This window comes from Aptenodytes patagonicus, chromosome W, assembly GCF_965638725.1.
Source record: "Aptenodytes patagonicus chromosome W, bAptPat1.pri.cur, whole genome shotgun sequence".
Lineage (NCBI taxonomy): Eukaryota > Metazoa > Chordata > Aves > Sphenisciformes > Spheniscidae > Aptenodytes > Aptenodytes patagonicus.
The window spans coordinates 105,920-133,885 of NC_134981.1; the positions used below are offsets into that span (position 1 = coordinate 105,920).

At 39.4% G+C, this 27,966-nt stretch overlaps 1 protein-coding gene across 1 annotated transcript; it reads left to right on the top strand.

The window, feature by feature from the left end:
* The first annotated feature begins 2,392 nt into the window (after window positions 1-2,392).
* Window positions 2,393-27,908, top strand: LOC143172287 (protein ERGIC-53-like). The gene is made up of 14 exons (XM_076361542.1): window positions 2,393-2,618; window positions 4,204-4,358; window positions 4,448-4,555; window positions 7,889-7,950; window positions 8,666-8,765; window positions 13,236-13,359; window positions 13,734-13,792; window positions 14,405-14,537; window positions 16,216-16,409; window positions 16,522-16,592; window positions 22,260-22,413; window positions 23,151-23,272; window positions 24,906-24,974; window positions 27,295-27,908. Exons 1-13 carry the CDS (start codon window positions 2,405-2,407, stop codon window positions 24,940-24,942), a joined length of 1,533 nt encoding a protein of 510 aa, XP_076217657.1. The 5' UTR covers window positions 2,393-2,404; the 3' UTR covers window positions 24,943-24,974; window positions 27,295-27,908.
* The last annotated feature ends 58 nt before the right edge of the window (window positions 27,909-27,966 follow it).

Sequence of the window (27,966 nt, forward strand, 5' to 3'; positions counted from 1 at the left end):
CAAGCAGTCTGGAGTTTTGCATGCTCTGTGACAATTATGAAACAACCATGAAGTATTATATAAAACAAAGGGGCACAATCAGTCAAATGACAGAAAAGTTGATAGCAAGAATGATATATGCAAAAGTAGCTGCATAATGTTCTATTTTACCTCCTAATAAGTTGAGACAATTTAATATAACATCATAAAGTTATGCAGTACAGTGTTTGTTCTCTTAAATCATGTATTGCTTCTATGCTAGTGCCTCTAAGTGGCAGAATTTCAGACCTGCTTATGTGTGTGGGTGAGTGGGTAAGAGAGAGATTTGTTTCAAGGCAAATTTTTGAAAATGAAAAGTCATTCATTAAAGCCCATGTTGTTGCAATGCCTACTGTCAAGATCACTGTGGTCTCCCTGAGATAACTTCTATCTCAGAAAATACGATCTCTGCCAGAGGTGTCTCTCAGCAGGCTAGTCCTACAATTTTTGGTTTTCTACTCTCTTTCAGTGTGGTTCAGTTATTTTATTGGCATGGTAAGTTCCAAGATCACTGCCAAATGTATGAAGTAGACAGGATAGAGCTTCATGCTGTTCTGTTTGGATCTCTGAGTCATACACCATTTTATCTTCCTGAAGTAATTGCAGCATACTGTATTGCTCCAGTATTCTAGAATTTTACCTGAAAAATTACCTTCTAGATCTTTAAAGAACAGAAAAACAGCTGAGTTTTGTGTGTCTATTTAGCTACCAAGAAGAGACTCACAATTCCCTTAACATGTCCCACAGATGTACTCTAAAAACCAAAATATACTCTTAAATTAGAGATATTTTAGAATATAGTTGGATGGAAGACACTATACAAAACAAAACATCAAGTACTTCTTTCTCTATATTAACAAGTATTAACTTATCAAGAATACTCAAGATAGTTATATAAGTTACTCTAAAATTTATCTCAGAAATATTTTGCTTGCATGTCTCAGGCAATCAATATATTTGCTTAATCCTTTGGGTAACTGAGAAAGAGAATGTACCTTTACCAGTGAATATGTAAGGTTTTTCTTTCATCCATGCTGAAGTAGATGTGTGCCATTTTTAAAAAAAGAACTTAATCTCTCCTGAATGACTCCAAGATCATCCTCTTCTTCAGCAGGCTCTGAACCTACTTACTGACTCTTAAATTGCTCATACTCACAGATTAGGTAAGAGGAAAAGAAGGGATGTCAAATGGACATGAAAAGGTAGAACAAAACACAAGGGTGGAAAGAAACTGAAAAAAACCACGCCTGATAATTGTTTTCTTCTGGAATGAGGCTGTAAGGCAGAGCGATAGATGGTATTTAAACATGAAAAAGGAAGTTCTGTTGGTTCAGTCATCGATTTAACAGGGGCACACTCTAGTCAGGTGGACTGTCGCTCCAGTGAAACAAAGCTGACACCCCTGCTCTGTGATGCTGCACACTGACAAACCTCCGTATTTCTCACCTTTATAAATCTGACCCTCTCTGAAGCAGCGTCCGGATCACTAACCAACTTTCACCACTGTCAGCTCTCATAATTGAGGGCATGAGTGTCACCAGAGGTTTGCTTTGCTCACTTCCACAAAAGAAGGTTGGTCTCGTGAGAAACTACCATTTTTTCTGCAGAATTTCCGACTGTTCTAAAAATGAACAGATAGAGCCTGTGCAAGTGGGATCTTTGCTAAGGAAGTCATATTGAGGGAAAAGAACAGATTATTTACCCTTCAAACACTCTGCAGACTGTTAATCGCATGCAGCCGCGCAAGAGGCCGCCGTACAAGAGAGAACGCACGACCGCCGGAGGGTCGGCTAAGCCCCAGCTGCCAGTGGAGAATGCCGCCAGCCTGTAGGGCATTCCCACAGCCGCTCGCACCGCCGCGGCCCTGCGGAGCCTCGCGGGCACCCCTGAAGGGACGGGGAACGGCCTCGGCAGCGCCGCTCCCCCTGCGGCTCACGCGGACCCGGGGCTGCTCGGAACCGCTAGCAGCCCGGCCTCCTCCCAGATGCCGAGTCTCGGGCTCTCCGGGACCCCTCCGTTCCCACAGAAGCGCCGTCCCGCCGGACCGCTGCAGCGTGTGCCCACCCGGCTGGAGAGCGGAGGCCTCCCCCGCGCGCGGGAGGCGGAGGAGCCGGAGGCCCAGCCCAGCCCGCTCCACTCAGAAGCGCCACGGCCAGCCTCACCTCCCCGGGCCCGCCCCTCCGCCCCGCGGGGCCCGCCGATGGGGCGGGAGATGCGGGAGCCCTTTGCGGCGGTGGGCTGGGGGCGAGGCCCAGCTGCCGGCGTCGCAGGGCCGCACCGGCCCGGCCCGGCCGCCGCGCCGCCTTGCCCTTTGCCCGGCCCCCGCGCTCGGCCAATCGGGCGGCGCCCTGTTGGCTGTGCCCGGCGTCCCGCAGCACGGTCCAAGATGGCGGCGCGCGCGCAGCGGGGTGGCCTGGCGGCGGCCCTTCTCACCGGTATCCTGCTCGCTTTCGGCCGCCTGCCGCTCGCCATCGGGCAGGCGGCGGCGGAAGGCTCGGCGGCAGCTCTGCCGCACCGCCGCTTTGAGTACAAGTACAGCTTCAAGGGGCCGCACCTGGTGCAGGCGGATGGGACGGTGCCGTTCTGGGTGCATACGGGCAGTAAGTGCCGGGCGGGGGGCGGCAGCGGCGGACTGCGAGCGGGGCCGGGCTGCGCCATGTTCCTGCCGTGCAGGCAGCTGTGGCCGGCCCCGTGGGGGGCACGTAATCCTTGTTATTTGAGGAAAAGGTGCGGGAAGGAGCCGCCACAGGCCGGGGCCGTGGTCGGCGGGACTGGTCAGCCTTGGTTGGGTTCCGGGGGCCGCCAAGGCATGGGGTGAAAGCGGCGGGAGCTCTTGCGGCCTGCAGCTGCCGAAAGGGAGAAGAGCCGGACTCGTCGCCCCCTGTCCCCCGCGCCTTCTGCCTCCCTCGGCAGAGCCCTGCCGCGGGCAGGGGCGGACCGAGCGCGCCGTTACGCTCGAGCGCCGTCCGTGCTCCCGCCCCCGGCTCCGCGCACCCGGCTCCGCGCACCCTTTGGGCCCTGTCCTGCGGATTTCCACGTAGCTCCAAAGGGACAGAGGAGATACGGTGATAGCGTTAAAATGTCCGCAAATTCTCCCCCGGTTTCTTTGACGTGCGGTTCGAAGTCACCTGTGACCTTTCTCGTGATGTGGTAGCTCCACTGGTGTGAGGAGTTGACTCAAGACGGTATGAAACTCTTCTTTGTGAAGTGATGATGTGTCACTGGTGGTCAAAATGAAAGTCGGCCTCACACCGGTACGGTGTACCTAAGACAAGCCACTAATACTTGTGTATGGCTAGAAATCCTGTTGAATTTCGTAATATAAAAACTTGAAATGGAAATTGTGCCTTAGCAAATACGACTTTATTGAATGTAGTTTATGCAATTTATGTATCCTGTGCAGTATGGGTTAAGGACTTGATTGTACTCAAAAAGGCATCTAGTCTTCCGTAAGTCCCCCCCCCTTGTAAAATGTATTGATATTTACTGTACATAAGGTTCTACCTTAGTATAGTTTCTCTGCAGTAACTTCTGCTGTGTTTTTATTTTTTTGACAGACTTTAATTTAGCTTATTTTGGTTAATTCATGAGTGTTAATTTTTGACTCTTACTTGACATTATGCTACAAGTGACATGAAGGAAACTATCTATAGATGAGCTTTTTTCCCTGCTTTTTAAAGCAGATAATCACAAAAATAAATGTTATTTAATACAAGTGAATGAATCTGTCCTTCTAAATGTATGCCTATTATTCTTTTAAACTATTAAACCAGAAAATTAGAACATCTGTTTTTAAAAAGCAGAAATCTGATTTGTAAAAAGTCATGTGGGATACAGCAGAAAGCTAGACCTAATTTTTTTATTATTATTATTAATTTAGTATGTATCTTAACAGCAAGACCGATGTTCTATTTAAGTTGTGCATTGTGGTCCGAAATGGAAGGTGATTAAGTCTTCTGTAAAGCAGTAGTAATCAAGTTGTTGAAAGTAGGGGTGTAGGGGTTTGGGTTTTTTTCTTCCCCTCTCAAGTGGTTGAGTACTCCACTAAAAAGTTATTTTGAAAACTGTTCTCTGGTTGAGGAGACCAGAAAATTTTGTGAATTTACAGGATTTGTTAATTGGCTAGTTAAGCACTTGCAATACTCCCTCTTTCATATATTCAGTGTTGGTTCCTTTCCTTTCTAGATGCCATACCAAGTGCAGATCAGATTCGTATAACAACATCTTTGAAAAGCCAAAGAGGATCAGTGTGGACAAAAAACAAGTCAATATTTGAATATTGGGAAGTCGAAGTGACCTTTCGAGTTACAGGAAGAGGCCGCATTGGAGCTGATGGATTGGTATTAAGAATTTGACCTAACTGAAAAAAAACAGACATGCTTTAAATAGTGAATCTTGACTTACGACTCTTACTTGCTTTCTGTAATAGGCAATCTGGTTTACAGAAGAGCAAGGCTTGGAAGGTCCTGTTTTTGGGGCAGCTGATAAATGGAATGGTGTTGGAATTTTCTTCGATTCCTTTGACAATGATGGAAAGGTTAGTCGGAAGCAAACTCTTCTAGCAAAGATTATAAATCAATTTCCTGCCTGTTTTGTACATATAACTGTGGAAAAAAATAAGATGTTATTTTCCTACTCTCTCCTCCTTCATTTCGAAGGGATAAATTAAAATAGTCAAGTTTCCCTTATAGATTTTTTTACTAGACTTTTTCACATTTTTTTTTTTAAGCTTGAAAGTTGAAGCATAACACATAATGAATCTCCACTGAATGTTGGTTCATGTGTTAGGTTTGGAGGGAAAATGCCATGTACATATGTACAAGCTGAAATTTGGAATGTCCATGCACAATTTGAAATGTTGATATATCTGAAGATGTGTGCTTTGGAAGAGGCATATTGTACCAAAATATGACCCTGTGGAACCACAAATTTCTATGTCTCTCTTCAGAGATGCTCTTTTTCTTGCAACAAACCTGTCTTGAGTAGTTCAGCAGCAAAAATTCTGTAGCAGATGGGGGTGAGAGTTGCTGTTTTGAATTTCCAGTTTTCCAGTCCAGAATGATCCTGGGAAACTTTTAACATTACATAGTAGCTCTGTTCTGCTTCTGTTGCTTTTCCTGCACTACTTTGGCTTGCTTTTAGATGTTTTAGATGTATTTTTGTAGGTGTACAAGCTGTTTCCTGCAGATGGCTTTTGATATACAGCAAACTTCATCATATATAAAAGTTGAAAGACTGAAGGTGACGTTTATTTTTCTGATCTTCAAAGACAAGACACAGAATTAGAGTATTGTTCAACTTACTAAGAATTTTTAAATCCTTCCCCCCCCCCCCCTTTTTTTTTTTCTGACTTCTGGAATGAGTATGGACGCTGGCGTAGTTTGGCTGGCTGAAGATGCCATCTATCAAAAATTGCGTGTGGACAACACTGTTTGCCAGAACATTGATAGCACTGGGACTCTGGTCATGACAAGTTTAGTCAGTGTGGTGTGAAACCCTTTTTTTAGAAAGTGATGATGTGTCACTTCTAGTCAAAACAAAAGTCTTCGTCATGCCTTCATTAGTCTGACATGTCTTAAATACTGGAGTTTGTAAGACTTTTTTTAATGACAACCTGTTACTTTCTTCAGTCCCAGTATGGAGGAGTTGTTCTTTGTGCTGTTTTAGTGTGTTTGCTGGAAGATGTTTGGTGCTGTAACTGGTCTTCAGCCTAACATGCTAGCATCCAGAAGTAGACTTCATCTAGTACTGCCAACTCAAAACACCGTGGTTATGATGCTGACTGGAAAACTGCAGAGCTTTTTTTCTCTAACTCCTAAGGCTGTAGGTTGTACTAGAGTTGAATTTTTATTTCTCTGTAGAAGTAGTGACAAGAGCTTTTTAAAAAGAGAAATACAATTGCATAGCTCTGAACACCTGAAATTACACTAAATGTCACAAGAGTTTACAGCACATCTTTCCTGTGACCTCTGGAAGCAAAAAATTGAGAAGTTATTCCCCACTTTAGATTCTCTACTATCTTTCAAGCTCTTGTATGTGCTTGGATCCAGACAAGATCCCCAGCAGAAACTGGACCGCCTATTGACCATTAGCATTGAATACTTTTGTTAGTAGCTGTCTACTATGCTGTAAGGTAGATTAGACTTGAGCTGCATTCATGAGTGCTTCGAAATTGAACTGTTTGTACACGCTTTGTGCAGAATATATGCAAGTATGCTCTGAAGTAATTCAATACTACTGTTGTTAAACTGAAATAAACAATAAGAAGATGACATTAAAGTATTCCAGTGGTACTGAGCAGGTAATACTGATGTCAAAGCAATTAAGCTAACGAAACTCCATTGCTGAGAAGTAGAAACACTGGTGTATTTCTGTATACTGATGTACTGTTCTGTTATTGTCACAATCTGTGTAATGAAGGAAAAGATACAGATAGTTTGGTTGTAGTGTTTTTTTGAAGACAAAGGACCACCCTACCCCACCACTGTGCATTGAGAAGGACGTTATTTCGTGACTTCTTAAAATCGGCGTCTTGTTGTTTTCTTTTCTTAAGAACTGGTAATCTGTCTAGTGGGACAGTATATTCCTTTATGTTGTGGTTTAACCCCAGTAGGCAGCTAAGTATCACACAGCTGCTAGCTTACTCTCCCCTGGTGAGATGGGGGAGAGTATCGGAAGAGTAGAAGTGAGAAAACTCGTGGGTTGAGATGAAGACAGTTTTAATAGGCAAAGCAAAAGCCACGCACTCAAGCAAAGCAAAACAAGGAATTCATTCACTGCTTCCCATTGGCAGGCAGGTGTTCAGCCATCTCCAAGACAGCAGGGCTCCATCACGTGTAACAATAACTGGGGAAGACAAATGCCATAACTCTGAATGTTCCCCCTTCCTTCTTCCCCCAGCTTTTATTGCTGAGCGTGACGCCATATGATCTAGGTATCTTTTGGTCAGTTGGGGTCAGCTGTCCTGGCTATGTCCCCTCACAACTTCTTGTGCACCCCCAACCTACTTGCTGGTGGGGGACTGTGAGAAGCAGAAAAGGCCTTGAGGCTGTGTAAGCAATAACTAAAACATCGCTGTGTTATCAACACAGTTTTCATCATAAATCCAAAACATAGCCCCATACAAGCTACTATGAAGAAATTTAACTCTATCCCAGCCAAAACCAGTACACTTTAGGAGATGATGAATTGAAATGTTGAAGGGGGAAGGGAGATTAACTCTGAAATATTGTGCTTTTGTAAAAACTTGAGTTCACTTCATAAACTCCTGGAGGCAACCGGAATAGCACTGTAAATCTGTTAAATCTGTAAAATTATCATTTTAGCTTGTTCTCATCCTCTAGCAATTTAAATAACTGGGGATGTGTTTAACAGACTTTGTTTAGTCTCTGACAGATAGCTCCTGAGGCTTTTCTAATGAGTGTGACAAGGTCAGTCGGATGTCAACATAGTGTCTGTTCGGATGTTTTTCCCAGTGTTACGTAGCCAAAGTTGGATGTATTAAGTCATCTATTAGTTTTAAGATCTATATCTTCGCTACATATGAATTTTTCCTATCTGTGGCTTTTGTATTTCTGTATTTGTTGAATGATGGTAATTGGTAGTATATCCAGAAAGTTAATTTGTGTGGTTTTTTTCACCCCTAACTATGCAAAGAATGTAGCAGTCTCTTGCAAAGCATGCAGCGTGACACAGTGCTACTCAGTCATTTTGCTTATGTAATCCTGAAGTACAGAAAGAATAAAAACATCTGTGGTGTATCTGTAGTGTAATGACTTCAGGTGCTTTATCACAGAAAGGCTATCAGTGATGTTACTTATGTTTCACTTCGAATTAAACTATTCCATTTGTCTGCTATTTCTTTTTCTAGAAAAACAATCCTGGAGTGATTGTTGTAGGCAACAATGGAAAACTTCTGTATGACCATCAGAAGTAAGTTTATTTTCAGTGTTAATGATAAATGTTTGCTTTTGAATGATGAAATGTTGCATGAAACTCTTTGAGAAACATAAAGGTTTCTTTCATGTTAAACTTTGTTTCCTTTACATTTGAGTTTTTCTATTTGTTAAAACACTGGGCAGTAACAGCACAGAAATTGGCAACTGATGGATATTTAAATGGCATGTGTTCTTTGGGATGGGTGAACTCAGATAAATGGAGGTACAGACTTTTTACCGCTTCATTGCTTATGGGTATCTTCCACGCACAGCTAATAACTGACAGAAGTGACTAACTGAAAGCTAATTGCCTGTTACTAAAATTAATTGGTTTAATTTTGATTTCTGTTTGCTTATTGTCAACAGCACAATTGACAACTTTTGGGATTCTCTGAGAAGAGAGGTGTCTAGCTTAGTTCGTGCAGTCCAGACTATAGCTTATTTCCATCTCACTTCACAGGTGTAGGAATATACCTTAGAAGCAAACAGATTTCCCCATTACTGCATTCTATCTATATTGTGTCCTGTGTAAAGCATGTAGTACTGTTGATCCCAGACTTCAGAAAAGCTCAGTGCAGTTGTGGGACAGCTTTTGAAAAACTTGCATATTGAAAAACTATCATGATGTTGCTTAGTGATACATTGATGCTTTTTTGTCTTAGCTGATAAATCATAAGATATAGTTTTATGCAAGTTGTCTTCTTGCATAGTGATGGTTCCACGCAAGCATTGGCATCCTGTCAGAGGGACTTTCGTAACAAGCCCTATCCTGTTCGAGTAAAGATAACATACTACCAAAAAACATTGACTGTAAGTACTCTGAAATAACATCATTATTCATATTTCTCACGTTTTTAAGTGTGAGATTGTTGCAACTATTTGAAAACCCAAAGACCCCATATGTTAATTCCAATATTCTTGAAAATGTTGAGCTCGGTAGCAGAAATTGGAAGGAGGTGCAGTATGTTCAAATTCTAGGCAAGTTCTTTTAGCTATATTAGTGCATCTGTAGTTTCCTGAGCTGACTCAGCAGGTATTGCTGATTTTTCTGATGTTACTTAGGAGTCAGTTGTGCTAACATACTTGTATGTGCTCAGACCCTTCTGTTGCTGTTGATTTGCCTGTAGAGGTGTCCCAAAGCCAGCATCTGTTCCTCAGCTTCCAAGCAGTTGAGCAGCTCCTTAACTTGAGCTGATCTGAGAGCTGCAGAGGGTTTTGTAGCTGATTGTAAGAGGTTCTTGAAATGTGACTGAAAAAACGAAGCTCGCTCTTTGACAGTAGATTTAAATTTGCTACTTGAGGCTTCCTACCTCCAAGAAATAGTAGGGCTTTGAACACTAGAGAAGATGGAAAACAACTGGTATGAGAGAGTCTTCAAGACTTCTTAAATACTATTCAGATGACTGTGAATTCCTTCTAGATAAAGAGAGAAAGATACTAATGTGGTGCTGGGTTACGACAGTTATGAAGTATGTGTTTCTTGGCTTCTGATTTCTTCTGAAAAGGTGCTATTCATAGGTATTAGCCATAAAACACATAGCTGTCATTTTGTAGTAGAAGTTTCTCTAAAAGTAAACACGCATGCACCTAAAAGAGGTGGACCTTGTACTGTGTTGTAATAGTAAAAGCTATCTGTTACTCTTGAATGAAAATTAAATTTCAGACTCCAAGGCTGCTCTCTTTCTGAATGCGCCTGGTCCCTGATGCCTTATCTAGGAACTCCTCTGGCCCAAATGTTGCTGCTAACCTTAGCAGTTCTGCAAATGCATCCGTGGAAGGAAGAGAGAATCTCTCTAAACTTAGAATCAATCTAGGAACAGTAAGGGATGACTCTTCTAGATCAGACCAAAAATTTTTGTTGCCCAGAACCTTATTCGGATATGTACTTTCTATAGACTAGCCTTTAATGATCCCTGAGTCAAGGATTTCTTGAACCAGAATTGATATTATTACGCCATGATCAGTTTTAGAATAGAATAGAATAATTCCATTTGGAAGCGACCTACAATCATCATCTAGTCCAACTGCCTGACCGCTTCAGGGCTGACCAAAGGTTAAAGCATGTTGTTAAGGGCATTGTCCAAATGCCTCTTAAACACTGACAGGCATGGGGCATCGACCACCTCTCTAGGAAGCCTGTTCCAGTGTTTGACCACCCTCTTGGTAAAGAAATGCTTCCTAATGTCCAGTCTAAACCTCCCCTGACGCAGCTTTGAACCATTCCCATGCGTCCTATCACTGGATCCCAGGGAGAAGAAATCAGCACCTCCGTCTCCACGTCCCCTCCTCAGGAAGCTGCAGAGAGCAATGAGGTCGCCCCTTAGCCTCCTTTTCTCCAAACGAGACAAACCCATAGTCCTCAGCCGCTCCTCACAAGACATGCCTTCCAGCCCTTTCACCTGCTTTGTTGCCCTTCTTTGCATTCAAGTACACATTCAGGTACCTAAACATCCTTTTTAAAATTGTGGGGCCCACAGTACTCAGGGTGAGGCCGCACCAATGCTAAATACAGTGGGATAATCACCTCTCTTGACCAGCTGGTTATACTGTGTTTAATGCAGCCCAGGATGCAGTTTGCCCTCTTGGTTGCCAGGGCACACTGCTGACTCATATCGAGCCTACCATCAATCAGCGCCCCCAGATCCCTTTCTGCAGGGCTGCTCCCTAGCCACTCCTCTCCCAGTTTATACTTGTTTCCAGCATTACTTTGTCCCAGGTGCAGAATCCAACATTTGTTCTTGTTAAATTTCATGTCATTGATGATTGCCCAATGCTCCAATCTGTCTAGAACCCTCTGCAAGGCCTCTTGTCCCTTGTGTCAACAGCACCTCCTAGTTTAGTATCATCAGCAAACTTACTAAGGCTGCGTTCAACTCCTGCATCCAGATCATTGATAAAAATGTTGAACAGCACTGGCCTTAGGATTGAGCCCTGAGGAACACCGCTGGTGACCAGTCACTAGCCAGATACAGCCTCATTCACTGCAGCCCTTTGAGCCCTGCTGTTCAGCCAGTTCTTTACCCAGTGCACCATGAACCTGCTCATCTCACAGTTGGACTACTTGTCCAGACAGATACTGTGAGAGACAGTATCAAAAGCCTTATTGAAATCCAGAAGAAGTACATCCACCACCTTCCCTTCATCCACTAGGTGGATGACCTTATCGTAGGATATCAAATTAGTTAGACAGGACTTTCCCTTCGTGAACCCATGTTGACTGTGCCTGATGATTGCATTGTTCTTTAGATGCCTTTCAATAGCACCCAGTATGATCTCCATAATTTTTCCAGGCACTAGACTAACAGGTCTGTAGTTTCCTGGGTCTTCCCTCATGCCCTTCTTGTAAATTGGAATAACGTTGGCTAGCTTCGAGTCCGTGGGGACCTCCCCAGACTCCCAAGACCTTTGGTAGACAGTTGAGAGGGGTCCTGCTGTAACATCCGCTAGCTCCTCCAGTACTCTAGGATGAATCCCATCCAGCCCCATGGACTTACGAACGTTCAGCTGGTACGACTGGTCCCTTACAATTTCAGTGTCCACAAATGGGAAGTCACTGCTCCTGCAGCTGTGGTCCTCCAACTCGGAGAGGACCAGGCAGCCTAAGGTCTATCAGTATTAGTACAGACTAAGGCAAAAAAAAGAGTTGAATGCCTCTGTCTTTTTTTCATCCCTATTTGTAAGGTGACCATCTTCAACAAGTATTGGTCCAATGTTTTCCTTGGACCTCCTCATGCTATTAACATACTTAAAAAAGCCTTTCTTGCTGTCTGACACAACACTGGCCGGTTTCAACTCTTGAGCTTTGGCCTTTTCTGTCTTCTCCCTGCATATGCGAACCACAGCTCTGTAATCTTCCTGCAAAGCCTGACCTTGCTTCCAGAGATCATACAATTTCTTTTTCCTTTTGAGTTCCAAGAGGGGTTCCCTATTCAGCCAAGCTGGTCATCTGCCCCACTTGCTTGACTTCTGACACAATGAGATTGCCTGTTCCTGTGCGAGGTGGTTTTTTTTTTTTTTAAAAAAAAAAAAGGTGGTTCTTAAAAACTGACCAACACTCATGGACCCCTAAGCCCTCAAAAGCAGTTTCTCAGGGAACACTGGTAGCTAGCCCCCTGAGTAGCTTAAAGTTTGCTCTCTTAAAATCCAGGGTAGCAACTCTGCTGACCTTTTTTTCTCATCACACCAAAAATTTTTACATCAACCATTTCATGATCTCTGTGGCCGAAACAGCCACCTGCCATCAGACCTCCCACGAGTCCTCCTCTATTCACAAACAAGTCTAGGAGGGAATCTTTCCTAGTTGGCTCACTCAGTACTTGTGGCGAGAAATTATCTTCATCTTCAGGAATTTCCCAGACTTGCTTGTCACAGCAGTATGGTATTCCCAGTTGATGTCTGGGAAGTTGAAATCTCCCGTAAGGACAAGGGCTACTGATCCAGAGATTTCTCTAATTGCCTATAGAATAACTCATTATTGCTATCATCCTGGCTGGGTGATCAATAGTGGATGCCCACAACATCTGCTTTGTTTTCCATCCCCCTAATCCTCACCCAGAGGCTCTCAACCACATCATCTCTAACTGTAAGGGCTGTACAGTCAAACCTCTCCATTACATACAGTGTGACACCTCCACCTCGCCTGCCCTGCCTATCCATCCTGAACAGCCTATAGTCCTCCATCCCAGCACTCCAGCTGTGGGACTCGTTTCACCAGTCTCACTAATACCAATGACATCGTAGCTCTGGGAACAGACAAATGCTTCCAGTTTGTCCTGTTTGTTTCTTATACTGCATGTGTTGGTGTACAAGCATTTCAGGTGTGCTCCTAAGCCCTCAGTGCTCCCTGGAACAGCGTAAATGCTCCCATTAGCACCCTCAGGCAATGCCATGCCATCCCTTGGCTTACCTTCATGTCTCCTGATGGTATCCCTTTCCCCCATGTGTTCCTTTCCACGTACTAATTTGTCTTGCTGCTTCTTATAACTGAAATGAACACATTTTTATATGTGTCTGAATTCTATGTGGTATGTTCTCTTAGGTGATTAATAGAAAATGTTGAATTTTGTTCACGCTGAACTTTGAATCAGGCCTTTTTTTCCTTTTTAAAATAGAAAGCTCATGCATTTTCTTTGTAAAAAGTGTCTTTCAGAAAAGAAATAGTTTTTGGTTTCTAGTATCAGCTGCTGAATTATCCGATAAGTTGTATTTGTGACCGTTACTGTAAACTGACAAAGCAATTAACACAGATTTATGTGGTAAAATCTGTGTTTATCCTTTTAGGTATTAATTAACAATGGCTTCACTCCAGATAAAGAAGACTATGAATTTTGTGCAAAAGTGGAAGATATGGTGTTGCCATCACAAGGATATTTTGCAGTATCTGCAGCAACAGGGGGACTTGCAGGTAGCAAATGTTAAAAATTGTGACAAATGGTATGGAGAATTGCAGGGCTTGCAAGAGAGTTGGGTTTTTTTTTTACTGCTAGTGTTGATCCATTATACCCATTTTTGACATGATGACGTAATTAATCCTCTCCCATTCCGAAATTACTGATACGGTTAGGCCTTTTCCTGTTAGAGCAGAAGGACTTTCAATCTGTCCTGACAAGACATTGTGCAGTCTCATTCCCCACTGCATAAACTCTTGGGGGGACTTTGTGAGGATGCAGTTGCCTGAAGATCCTTTGCAAGTGCAAGGTTGACTTGGGAAGTACCAGGATTTGTAACGTGTAGCAGTAGCAATTAACAGTGTTTTTTTGTTTTGTTTGTTGTATACAGATGATCATGATGTCCTGTCTTTTCTGACCTTCCAGTTGACTGAGCCTGGAAAGGAAACAGTAAGCATCTTTATGCATAATTAGTAAAATATGTTATTGTATATGTTTTATATGTAGCACCAGATTATGGCATTTCCTCTGAAGTCATACTTGGCATCCCTGTTTCAGGATTTTGGCACGTAGCTGTGCTGTCATCTGTTTTAGAAAAATGAGACTAATACTCTAATGTTTTGGTAATATTTTAATTAACGTTTTCAAGACCAGAATTCTTGAAGCAACGCTGAATCAACAAAAATCCTGATGTTAAAACAAAACATGCAGAGAAAACAAACTAAAAAGTACACTTTGTTTGGAAAGTGGAAAAATAATCTGTTCTTGCTTTCAACTTCCCATACCTCTAGAACACTTCTGTACTGCTAAACAGCATCTATCTTTGTAAAACTTGATTTCTTTTTAATCGCAGAAAGTACACAGGTATCAGGAAAAAGCTATGGGTCTCCATAGGAATGTCTCGTTTCTCACTCCAACTTAATATATTAATGTGCTCCACTAATTGTGTTACGTCTTCAAATCTGAAATCTGAACAGCCTTGCTGGAAAATAAGTTATATAGGAGTGGTGATGAACATGAAAAAATCTCCCCCCCCCCCCGCCCTTTGATAATGTTTTAAAGCCAACACCAGATGCAGAAATTCCTCAAAAAGATAAAGAGAAGTATCAAGAAGAGTTTGAACACTTTCAGCAAGAATTGGATAAAAAGAAAGAAGAATTTCAAAAGGAACATCCTGATGTGCAAGGACAGCCAGGCAAGTTATTTGAGCTATTTTTCAGTTGTCAAGGAAAACATTAGCTTTCCAGGATATTCAGAACTAGGGCCTGATACTCTGACTGATCTTACTAAGCTCCTACTGATGTTACTAACTTTATTTAAGAATCTTTTGTCTTTTGTTTGTGAAGTATTTTCTGAAATATAAAGTCCCTTTTGTCATGTCTGGATTGAGAACAAAACAAATGAACGGAAACATGATGGGAACAATGAGAATCTGTATGGAACAGTAGAAGGGAGAGAAGGTCATGAATCCCTCTGTAAAGTGATGATTAAGGAAGCATGGCCTTTTTGGTTATTTGAAAATAAATTTGAAAGGTCATTTCTTTGGTCTGTTTCTGCACATTCATAATAAACATTTTTTTTCCATCTTGTTTTATGGATGGTTATTAAAGATGGGCTAGTGGATGTGCTGGAACATGTGTTTACTTGGAAAAACTTTTTAATGCTTGCCTAATATTGGACATGGGTTGAGTTCTGTCAATTTCAGCACCACAGCATTAGCAGGCGTTCAGTATTGGTATTTGGGTTGGCTAATATCCGAATTTCTAGCTTGATGTTGTTAAAAACAGTGGCCTTTATTTTTACATTTTAAGCTATTGATAAGAAATTTAAGTTTGGCTGGGTAGGGCAGAATTGCCTTTTCCACTATTGATACCACACATCTGCAGCTCTCAGCAAGCATTGGTTTAAAGATATTTCAGACTGAACAGCATTTTTCCACTGATTTCAAATGATATTTAATTTAGGAAAATTATAATAATGACTCTTGCCCACTTTTTTTGAGTGTTTAGCCAAAGTGCTTTGACTTTGATTGTTCTGCTGTGGAACATGGTGGGGGTTTTGTTTGTTTGCTTTGATTGTTTTTTTAAATTTTTTTAAATTTTGTTTTTTAGAGCTGGGCAAAAAAGAATCTGCTTATTTGAAAATATAATGGAAGCCAGTCTATTTCTTACTTTTCTGGATTGAATTAGCTGTATTTGAACGCACCCATATCAGGAATGTACTTTAGGCATCTAGACCTGAAATTTCAGGTTGTCATCTTTTTTTTTTTTTCCCACAGTGATAAGTTATGATTGTTCTAAAGGTCCTACACCATTTTAACTTCATCTGTGTTTTTGAAATATTGTCCAGCCTTCCATTGATAAGAAATAATAATCTTTTTGTCACAGAGTCTTTTGGACTTTCTTCTTTCCTATGTTGAAGCTGTGGAGGAACTCACTCAAAATGTACAGTCACTTCTCTATTTCAAGCTACTTTTTAAAGCTTACTTTTTCTAAAAAGTAGCTGTTACCTAATACCTGGAAATCTCTTCTGAAGGATAGTTGGTAATGTAATGCTAGCTTACGCAAAGATAGTTGCCTCCTAATAAAATGGAAACAGGATGCTGTTATTATGTTGCACGTTATCCAAGTATTGAAGTAGGAACTCTAAGATGGAGTCTGGGTTTGAATGTGTGGTTCTCTCTGTTCAATTCTTCTGATCCCATTTGGGTATCCTTTGCCATGGCAATGGTGATAAATAAACACCAAATATGTCAGATTATGGGGAAAGAAGTATATCCATGTGGAAACTTTTAAGGGTGCAAGAAAAATGATACAATGCAACTTATGAGGAATGCATATATGTAAGAACTACCTGTGCTTTTTTCTTATCAGCGGATGATCTTTTTGAAACTGTAAGTGATCGTGAACTGAGGCAAATCTTTGAGGGGCAGAATCGAATTCATCTTGAAATCAAACAGCTTAATAGGCAATTGGACATGATTCTGGATGAGCAGAGGAGATACGTCTCTGCAGTCACAGATGAGATTGCTAAAAGAGGCACTGGTTTTCCAGGTCAACAAGGACAGGTAAATAAATGAAAAAAAAAAAATACTGTGATTGATAGCTCAGCCTAATTTCAGCAGCATGATTGATTTGCTTTTTCCAAGATACGTTGATCTTTTTCTCCTCCCCCACCAGGTTTCCCAGCAAGAGATTGAGACAGTTGTGAAAACTCAAGAAGAGGTCATTAGACAAGTAAATGAAATAAGGTAAATGCTTTGTAAATATTAAGGCTGTGTTTTGAATTTTATATTATTTGCCACCTTTTAAATCCTATTTAGTATTTCAGTAGGAGAATATTGACAAACTTGAAATTTCTCTGTGTCAGTTCCTTAGTGATTGACTCTCTGCATACATTTGATTTCTATAATAAAGTAAGTTCATGTCCCTCGGGTGGCTAAGCCCCCTAATTTGCCTCTTTTTTTCATCATGAGATTCCACTTCAACAGGTAAGTCCAGTCCCTCTAAAAACAATCGATTTCTGCTAATGTGATAACCTGCTACCTCATGGAAATTTGTTGCTCTGATTTTGGAGTATTGATAACAACATGAGCATAAATGCCTTTGATTTACACCTAGTGAACCTAAAAAAGAAAAGGTGTATTGGAGTCTCTTGTCCATATACTCAGTCTACTCCTGATATAATGATTATATGAGTTTATTATTATGTAATATTACGAATAAAATCTATAATATCATATTTAGATAATATTATATGAGATATATTTGGGGTTTTGTTTAGTGTAAACAACCTATAAAGGCATGTAGGTAATTCTGAGAAGCAGTTCTGTACAAATGAAAATGTCTGTGCATGTAATAAGAGTTGTTGAGATTTACTGCTTATTCTTGTAATTATTATTTCTTTTTTTTTAAAAGTAGTTCACTTTCTTCAGTATAGACATACATTTTGTCTTTGGGTTTTTTCCCTAATTTTGCTATGACTGCCTAAAGCTCATATATTGTTCCACGGTAGTCTGTTGTGTTACTGATTTGGATATCACAAAAAGTATTTACAGTTTTATGTCAAGTCTCTCAGAATTCCAGTGTGTACAAGCCTTTGAGAGGCCTTTTTTTTTCCTTCTCCTCTCTCTCTCCCCCCCCCCCCTCCCCCCCCCCTTTTAATTTCCATTGTAGTTTAACCTTTTTTATCAGTAGGAGTAGGGCTAGGCTTTGAGAGAGCATTGCTTCTTGATGGCAGTTGAAACAAGGGCCAGATCTGGAAAACATTTAATATCCTCTCTTGACCTGAACTTTGAAAAATAAGGGGGCAAAACGTGCAGTTTCCACAGTCCTGCACCTGTGAAGCAGTAACTCCATCCATCAGTACAGCCAGGGGACTGATCAGCTGGAAAGCAGTTTTGCAGAAAACAACTTGGGAATCCTGGTGGACAAGAAGTTGGACATTGGACAGCAATACACCCTTACAGGAAAGACCACCAGCAGCATCCCAGGCTGTGTCATGCAGCGCATTGCCAGAGGGTCAAGGGACATGATTATCCCTCTCTATTCAGCACTGGTGACACCACATCTGGAGTCCTGTGTCCAGTCCTGGGCACCCCAGTACAAGAGAGACATGGACATACTGGAGGGAGTCAAGTGAAGGATCATGAAAATGATTAAAGGGTCAGAGCATTTGTTGTACAAGGAGAGGCTGAGGGAGCTAGGATTGTATAGCCTGGAGAAAAGGCTTGGGGGTATCTTATCAATGGGTATAAATACCTGATTTTGGTGGTGGTGAGGGCGATAGAGACAGAGCCAGACTTTTCTCACTGGTACCCAGTGACAGAATGAAAGGCAATGGGCACAAACTGAAATACAGGAAATTCTATGTAGACATGAGAAAAGAAACTTGTGAAGGTAGTTGAACACTGGAATAAGTTGGTTGCCCAGGAAGGTTTTGCAGTCTCCATCCTTGGAGATATTGGAAATCCACTGTGACTAAAAATTCCTTGGTTTGTTAGGTGCTAAGACATACTGTCATACAGCACTTAAGGGGAGGGGAAAAAAAAGGGGGGGGGGAGCACTCTAATTTTAAATTACTGTCACTTACTTTGCATAGTGAAGACAGAAATGTGTTGGGGTTTTTTCATGTGCCAATGTGTTGTGTAGACCATTTTGGTAATCTTGTCCCATTTCTTGTAGGATAGAGAAAAATGGGAAAACATTTTTAAACTCTACTGTGATAGAAGTGCCTGTTTGTTCTTTACACATGGACTGCATGCTCTTACTTTAAAAATACTTTTGTTATTCTAAGGGTGTGAATATTTTATGGTCTAATTTTTATTTACTGTGTGCAAACCAGGACTATCAACTGATATATCAATGTCTTTTGTAGCAAAAGATAATCACATTAAAGGAGACTGACAGTTGCAGACCCGTTTTCTTGCCTGGATGAATTCAGTTGTGTGGCAATCTTGGGTAACTTACTGGAATCTAACCGTACTACATTAAGACTCCTGGGGGTTGTTTTTTTGTTTGGTTGGTTGCATTTTTGTCAGAGGACTTTCTGCCAGTTAACTTTCTCAGGAAACTTCTGTATGTGCAGGGACACCTGCAAGTTCCCAAGTGATTGATAATTTTTGCTTTTCAAGGTGCAGTTTTTAAAATTGATTGAGAGGTATGCTGTACCTTTTCAAACTACGTTACCAAATGAAGTAAAAATCTTATCTTGAAGGTGCTATGCTGCTAAAATGGATTTGAGAAAATTCCTGTGTTTGATAGGAGTGTCTGTGTACTGCTTCCAAGATGTTTTATGATTGCTGTCTTTAGCAGGAATGTCTTTAAGTTGGTTTAACCCTTCATTTACAGTAGTTAAAACATTCCTTACCTTGGGCTTAAAAAAAGGAGAAAAACAATTCCTACAACTTGATGTAGTACATAAGCAGTTGTGGTTTTTTTTCTTGTATTAGTTCAAGGGCAGCTCTTGTGATTTATCTAAGTAGGTCAGTTTTTTGTAGAATGAAGATTAGAGTGCTTCCATTTTTGCACTTGTTCTTCCATTAAAGCTTTTGTATTAATATTCTTGACAAATCTTTATACCTTGCAAGCAAATTAAATTTTCTTGTTAACATTGGCAGTCTGCCCTTTTAGTGACTACTTATTAGGTATGAGTTTGCGTAACATCATCTTAATATTTTTCTTAGATTAAAGAAATGCTTTATTTATAGATAGAAATGAACAGCCCGCTGTTTCATTGCTGGTCATCCCAGAGGAGAAGGACTTACTGTCTAAGTAATTTTCTTGTCAAGATTTGTGGATTTCTTAATCATCTGATTACAGAAGAATCTTGCATGTTCATACGATAGAAACTATCAGCATGGTATTGTTCATGCAAAAGTAAATGTAAATTAAATTTGATACAGACCATGTCTATTTAGGGAGGTTATTTTGCTTTTAACAAACAGCGGATCAGTCTGGGGGAAGGTGGGTGTGCAGATTTCTGTTAATTACATAGGGATGGTGGTAATAGGAGGAACAAAATGAGTGTCACACTTGTGTTCTAGCACTGAAAATAGTGGGGCAAGATAAACAATGTGATGGATGTGGATAGACAGAATTACTATCAGCATTTATTAGGCAGTGGTTGCATGGTTTGCATGGATTATTTAAGAAAAAAATCTTCCAGTGAAAAATTTACTTCTAAAGTAGGTTATTATAACACTAATTCAAAGTACAGGTAAATATTATTCAATTTACTTTAAATAATCTATACAATGACAATACAAAAATATAAAATAATTTCTGGATAACGTACATGCTGATTTAAGTTAGGACAGATGAGTGGTTTTTTTGTATAAGTTCCAAACCAGAAATGTAGAATGTGAGAAGGTGAGAGCTGCTTTGATTAGTTTTGTTTGCAGTGGCTTACAGAAGCAAACAGCTGTTTTTTGGTAACTCCTTTTGATAACTTTGTAATATTAAAAACAAGCTTATTGAGGTAAACATTGAGAGTTTTGTAGAAATCCATGGCTAACTCTATCTGGCCTAGAGTGCAGTACATTATCTGGAATAACCGGAAATGTAACTGTGAAAAGTGATTGATCTTCTAATGTGCTGGAAGTGGGATTGAGCTTTTACAAAGATGACAGGAAAGGGTGAATTCTTGGAGCTTTTGTTACTAAAAGTGAAAAGAATTTTTTTTGGTTATGTGGGAAGTATGCAGAATACTGGTAGTCTAGTATGTTAAGTTGATTTGTGTGTTAAAGTGATATTTTTAAGAAAAACTAGTAGTCTAGTTTGAAGAAAAGTATATTGTTAATACAGCATTTAGTAGGGGCTGTAATTACTAAATGCCCCTTTGTTAAAGTGGTGTATTTGCAACTTGATATAATTGTGTAGATTAATTTAGCGTGTGGCTTTGACTTAGTATGTAGCTGCTTCAAGTAGTTTAAACATGCTGCATAGTTCTTATAATAGAGCAAAAGCTGCAGTAACACTAATGTAGCATATCTATGCTTGCAGTTTTTACTTCTGGAGAGTTGTCATAGGGCCTTTGAATAGATATGTACCTCACTAGTTTTCTCTTTTCTCCTGTTTTATTTTTAGTTCTGTGTTTTTTGAATTTTAATGGCATGAAGAGCAACTGATGCGAAGCTAAAAGATGGGCAACATCTTTATGAAGATTATTTGTAAACATTTAAGTTTTGATACTTAACTTGCTGTTTTCACAATGAATATGAGCCATTTAAAAATCAGTAATTTTGTATAACACTTACAAATATGATTATATGTTGTTGTTGCCAGTTTACTCAATGAATAGTATTCAAGCCAGGTTGTTTTGTTTTGTTTTCTTTTCTTATGTGAAGGTCACAATTGAAAGTGTTTAAGGTCAGGTTGGACAGGGCTTTGAGCAACCTGATCTAGTGAAAGATGTCCCTGTCCACAGCAGGGCGGTTGGACCAGATGATCTTTAAAGGTCCCTTCCAACCCAAACCATTCTGTGAGTCTATGATAAATTGCTGACCACTGTACAGAGTTAGGACTTTACCTTGAAGGCATCAAAGTAAGCTCTCATCTGAACAAAATGTAAAGTTTTAAGTAAATTAAAAAGAAATCCAAAGACATAAATTTTGATTGTTTATTCTGTTAATAATGAAGAGATTAACATTCACATGATAAATATTTTAGCTGTAGAATAATCCTCTTTGCAACTGAAAAGAGACATCACAGTAGGGGAAAAATTATATAAACATATTGATTAGAGATTAAGTATTTTTCTCTCATTGACTAGTTTTACCTCAAACAGAATTAGTTGTGGAACCTCAACTTTTTACAGATTTAATTTGATTTGTTGTAGAAGCAAAATAAATTCACATGAAGACAATATTAAGTATTATGACAATGCGTATGGGAAATGAGTTTCTCGTATAAATGATAATCATGAAACAAGGATGTATCTAAATCTTTTCTTATCCCTAAAGCCTCTTCTTTATTTTTATTTCTTACATGACTGCTTTTATTTATTTATTTTTCAAACAGCTTTTGGTTTTCTTCAAAGATTGCATTAAACTCTGCTCATCCTAAAGCCTTGGCAAGAGCCTCAGATAAAACACTTGTTTTAGACTTCATCAGTCAGGCAAAGCAGATGTCTAGCAATAGAATATTTCCCAGATCTTGTTTTCAGTGTGACTTTGAGAGATGGTGCACTGTACAAATAGAAACTGTCTGCGAAATTAAATATTTTAAAAAATCATAGTTTGATTAAGGAATTATTTCTTGATAGGTATTCTTGGAAGCTAGAAAAAACATTTTCTGCCTTTTGGGGCAACTATGTATTTCAAATTAATTTTAATGGACTAAAAGATGTCCAGATTGACTGCTGTTTGTGGAAAAGCTGTTCTGTGCTGAAAGATGTTTTGTTGTTTGTCTTGTTTCAGAAATTCCATGGCTGATACTCTGAGGTTGATCAGTGGAGCTCAACATCCTGGCTCTGCTGCAGGAGTCTACGAAACAACTCAGCACTTCAATGACATCAAAGAACACCTTCATGTAGTAAAGAGGGACATTGAGCATTTAGTACAACGAAATATGGTAATTTATGTGCTGGTAGTGTAAAGCATGACTGTAATACTTCTTTATCTAGCTGTTAGTGAAAAGCTAGGATGAGGCAGCATGCAATTTAGGGAGCAATTAATCCTTCATTAAGCTGCTTCGCTAGAACTGCACTGCCTTGACCTAACTGCATGATCTGTGTTTTGATGAGAAGTTTTGCACAAAGAGCATGATTTTTAGTCTTAATTTCCTGTAGAAACAAGGTCAAGCAATTAGGTTTTCTGGGTGCTTTTTTTGTGTTTGTCCCCCTACTTAACAGTTCTGTACAGAGGAGATTCTCTATTGCTTCTGCATAGAAGGGAGAGCTTTAATCAGGGGAAACTTTGATCAGGCTCCACTTAAGGTTTCTAGGTGTGAAAGATGGCTGGGTTCACATTCAGGAGCACCTTAGTCTAGCCTAGGTAGCAATTAAGGTGAATTAGCTTATGATCCCATAGAAGGTTCTTGATTTCTGGGTTAATTTACCAAAGATTTATTCTTTCCCCTATAACCCTTAATTTAACATCAGTCAGTTTATCTGAGAAACATAAAGGGGAAAGTGAGATAGGGAGTAAGATTACGATTTTTCAAAGTAGTGTAATTTCTGTCTGTTTTCTGCTTGCGTTTCAATTTTTAGATCATGTTCCAAAGACCTTGTTTTGTTTCTTACGTATAAGTCTTTTGATGGCATGTCTTGTTTGCTCTTTTGTCAAATATTGTTTTTTCTTGGTTTTTAGCCATCTAGTGAGAAATTGAAGTGTCCAGACTTGCCACCGTTTCCATCGTGCTTATCTACAATGCACTTCTTCATCTTTGTAGCGGCGCAGACGGTGTTATTCATTGGTTATATCATGTATAGGTAAGTATGTTTTTCTTTAAAGACAATAGCGCAAATGATTTTAGAACTTCTGACAGGAAATGCAATTGCAATGGTATGATTATGTTAATCTTCTTTAAAACAAGCAATCATTCAGATTGGAAGACACCTTGGGAGGTCTCTAGTTCAACCTTCTGCTCAAAGCCGGGTCGACACTGAATTCAGACCAGGTTGCTTTAGTGCTTAGACTTGTCAGGTCTTAAAAACCTCCAAGAATAGAAAATTTACCACTGTTACGGATCCCATTGGAAATGTTTAATTATCATAATGAAATTTGTTTTATTCTCCCCCCACCCCCACAGTATATCTAGTGGGAACCTGCCCTGTTTCAATTTGACTGTTGTGTCTCTGATAATGTGCATCTCTGTAAAGAAACTGTCCCTGTCTCCTCAATAACATCTTGTGGGTATTAGAAAGCTGCTGTTAGACCCCTTGAAGCCTTCTTTTGTCCAGGATGAATAAGCCCAGTTCCCTCCCTCTCTTTTGAAGCATGTGCTTCAGCTCTTGATCACCATCCTTGTGGTCCTCTGCTGGACTTACTGAAGTTTATTAATATCTTAACAAAATCTGATGTGATATTTTTTTTTTTAGCTGTGTGTACCTACAAGCTGCTTATCCCATCTTACAAATTCCTCAGTGAACTTTTTTTATGATACATACCCCTTCATCTGTCTCCTACATACGATATTGATAGCGTATGGACTATTCCCCCCCCTCCAAATTAATTGGAATGTTTCCTCTGTTCTCTTCTTCCTCCTTGTAACATCATAATGTTCAAATTAAATTTGCGTTGATGGAAAGGAAAACCTATTGAGAGTAAGGACTTACTTGCTTGGTAGTCTTCCCTCCTGCTTCTCACCCACACTAATCAGGATAAGGAGTAGGGACCAAAATAGCTGCATTGCCTTTCAAAGATAAAATGCTGTTTGCTACCTCTATGGAAGCATAACTAGTATTAATATAAAACCAATGCTGCTGATAACACTAACTTTCATTGTGTGTCTGCTTCTCTACAAAGTGGAGAGAGTGCATTTCTTATGTATGCCATGTTATGCCATCAACTGGAAAGATGGCTTCCAAGACAAATGAGGAGCTGGTCCCCTCCTGTTCTTTTTGATGCCCTTGTAATTCTAGTATCTGTGTGTGGTTGATCCACAGTATCTGTATCCACTAAGAAAATAAGTATGTTCTGTGCCAGAGGGAAAAGGAAATCCCATTTCAAGTAAATTCTTTCACTGCTTAGTTGCATGTGTTTCCTTTTCTATGATGATCTTTTGGCCAATCAGATACTGAGAAGCTTTGGAAAATTTTAGTTGAAATATTTTAAAAATCAGTTCATATGTTTTTTCACAGTTTCTGGCTTCTGTCCAGTATGTTGTTTCCCTCTGTGTCTGATGTACAATTGGAACTATAGCGATGTGACCAATGTCTTTGTAAATAGAAAAAATTATATTCTATTTTTGTGATATGACTTATATTGGATTTCCCTAAGTGCCTGTTGACAAGGAATGGAATCTTTTAATCCCCAAATACAAGAAATATTTATTTATTTAAACGAGTTAGCTAGTTTTATACTGTAAGTACTTAATGAATTCTCTTCTGCTTTTTCTTTCAGGAGTCAACAAGAAGCAGCAGCCAAAAAGTTCTTTTGATGACCTGTTCCTTTTGTGTGTACATAACAGCAGTATGTATGCACAGAAAATTATACACTTCTGTAAATGAGGGAAATTTTAGTGCTTGATATACTTCAATATTGTAAATTATTGAATTTTGTTAAACAAAATGAGTTCTCATTTAAACTTGATGCTAAAGTTAAAAACAGACGGGGGAGCAGCGGAGCAAATGCTAGATAGGGGAAGACTGCAGACCCTATCTAAGAGTTATGTTTTCAACTAACTTTCTTATAAATACTGGAAGTCAAATGCCATATTCCTCCTCTTTTGTTAAGATTTCAGAGGAGGGAATTGAAACACCCAGGTTTGGTTGTTGTTCATAATGAGAATTGCAGGTGGATGATTTGTGCAGAAAGCTTGCCACTAAGTGTCCTGACATATCAGTTTAAAAAATCAAAAGCAAGCAAACAAACAAACAAACCCTAAACAACTGCTTTTCTCTTTTTTTTTTTTTTGGGGGGGGGGGGTGGTGGTGTAAAAATTTGTTACAAACATTTCATTTCTTTACCACTTGGATTTAACAGTTTAAGAATTATTTAGTTAATTCTAATTCTTCATGAAATATAGATTTAAGCACTTTTTAATATATGGACACAAAGACAGGCCTTTAACAGTCTGGCTGTTGATACCTGATAAAGAAAACAAGCTATACAGAACAAGCAAATAAAGGCTTATCTCCTTATTTTGGGTTTTGGTTTTAGGCAGTGAGAGAAAACATGATAAAGTAGTTTCTTCAAGTTTCAAGTCTGTCTGTAATTTTGTTTGGAGATTTGTGGAACTTTTTCAGTAAAGATATCATTGCTTTATACCTCTTCAAATCTGATTTTATTAAGGATGTATTTAGTGTATGAATACGTCTTTACTTTTATAAAGCTGTCTTGTGTCTTTCCTGTATCAAATACAGATGCTTTAATTTAAATGTTGACATGGCAGGTATTCTAAACTACAGATACTGAGTGTTAACCCATTTCTTCACAAGCTGTTGCTTCAGACATGTTTGTTAATCCAGCAGCTATTGTAGAACCAGTTTTGTGTGTCAATTCCTGCTTTAATATCAAAAGCATAAGACTGAATGTGTGTTTTTGATACTGCTTATCAGGTGAACATTTGCTTCAGGAAAGAAACAAAGCAGATAGCCCAAATTAGGAATGTGAAATGAACTCATTTTGCCTTGTTTACATATCTGTGGTAACTTTGTCCTTGAGTTCTTTGTGTGTAGAGTTAGAATAGGGGGTTTTGTTTGGTTGTTTTTTGGGGTTTTTTTTAATTCTATAAAATACACAAATGCATCAGGATATGTCACTTTTAATTATTAATCTGTTTGTTTGAATCTGCAAAAATTATCTGGAATCTAGCATACTACTGCATTCCTACAATCTACTCCCTTGGAGTGCAGCACATGCTGCCAAATTCAGTGTAATGAAGAACACTTCAGTATTGTGCCTGTCAGTTTGGAGAAATGATAAATCTATGCAATATATTTTGTTACTTAAAATACAGTGTCCAAAAAGTGGATGTTTGTGCTACACCAGTAAAACGATACTACCTATACACCTATTTACATAGCTACAGTATGTAGTATACTATAAGTGGTACAACTTTATAGATTCATTTCTAAATTTGAGAAGATTTTGCTGTGCTAATTGGAGAAACTACTGCCTCAAGCTAATCTTGCTGGATAAATAGGGTAAATCAATGAAAAAAAAACTTTTCAGGTAAGCTAGAACAACACATAAGAATTTATCCATTCAGTTCTTTCAACACCAGCAAATATTTACAGGTGCCTTGAGTCTAAGCTATTACAACCCTGACTCTTCTAAGTAAACTTAATATATTTTCTTAAATTGTTTTGAAAATGTACAGTGTTGTTCCTTTCAATTGCAAGCCTTCCTGCATCAGTGCAACACCTAAACAAGTCCCTCTCTCACAGCAGGCTTTGCAAGACCCTTTATACAGAAAGGCTAGCAATTGTATTTGGATAAGTAGGTGCATATATCTGGTGTAATGAGGAACAGCTCTAATGTATCAATTGGAGGAAGCCTGTATTTTTTGTTGCTGTGAATTTATCCAACCGTAACTTTGTTTTAAAGCTGGAGCAGCCCATACTTTTGTGTCTTTTGTTAGAAAGAAGAGAAGGCTGGGGATGGTATCTAGAGGAAAACTTGAACCTACAATTGTATCTTCAGTATGAGGCTCAGCTTGTGTGTTTATGCTGCTAATAGATCTGACATATCTCCCATGTGCAACTAGGAAACTTTTGTATTAGGGAGCAGAAGGTCTAAAGCATAACATCCAAAAAGTGATAACTTTGCTTCATGCTTCATTTCACAGTCGTCTCTGCTTGGAACTTCCATAATTGCCTCGTCACTCACTGGATCAAAGGAAAGCTCCCAATTGCCCAGCTCAAATTTTGTCCTGTCTGTTCTTGAAGTGATAGCAACAAATTTGGACTTTAAGAATATTTGTCAGTCAATGTAGCCTCCTGTTATGGCTGGCTACTAGAAGTTTCTTTCAACACTGATAGTGTGTTTGATTCTTATCAAGTAAGATTTCAGGACTAGGAGAAGACACCTTGGAATCCAGTTTGACAATATGGGGGAGACCAAGTCTAATAATTGTATTTGAAGTGTGGAGGATAAGTAGCAAATATTTGGCAGTGACAAGAGAATCTCATTGTGCAGGTGAGGGTATGTTAAATACATGGTCACACCTGACTTTTTCAAAAGTAAAATTCACAGTATGGTTTGTAAATTACCTATCTTTCTGTTTGAAGAAAATTTGACATTTATCAATGCATCAATTACTGTAACACCGAAGACTGTCTACTGTTTTTTTTTTTAAATTCAAACAGCTGACATTTTCATATGTTTGTTTCTGTCTAATGTAAATTGACACTTGGAGTTCAGAGATAACCTTATTTGAATAAAGATGCATATTTTTAGTAAGCTTTTTTCTTTTAATTTGGTACATGTCAGTGAAATCCAAGCAAGTGTATTTGAAGCA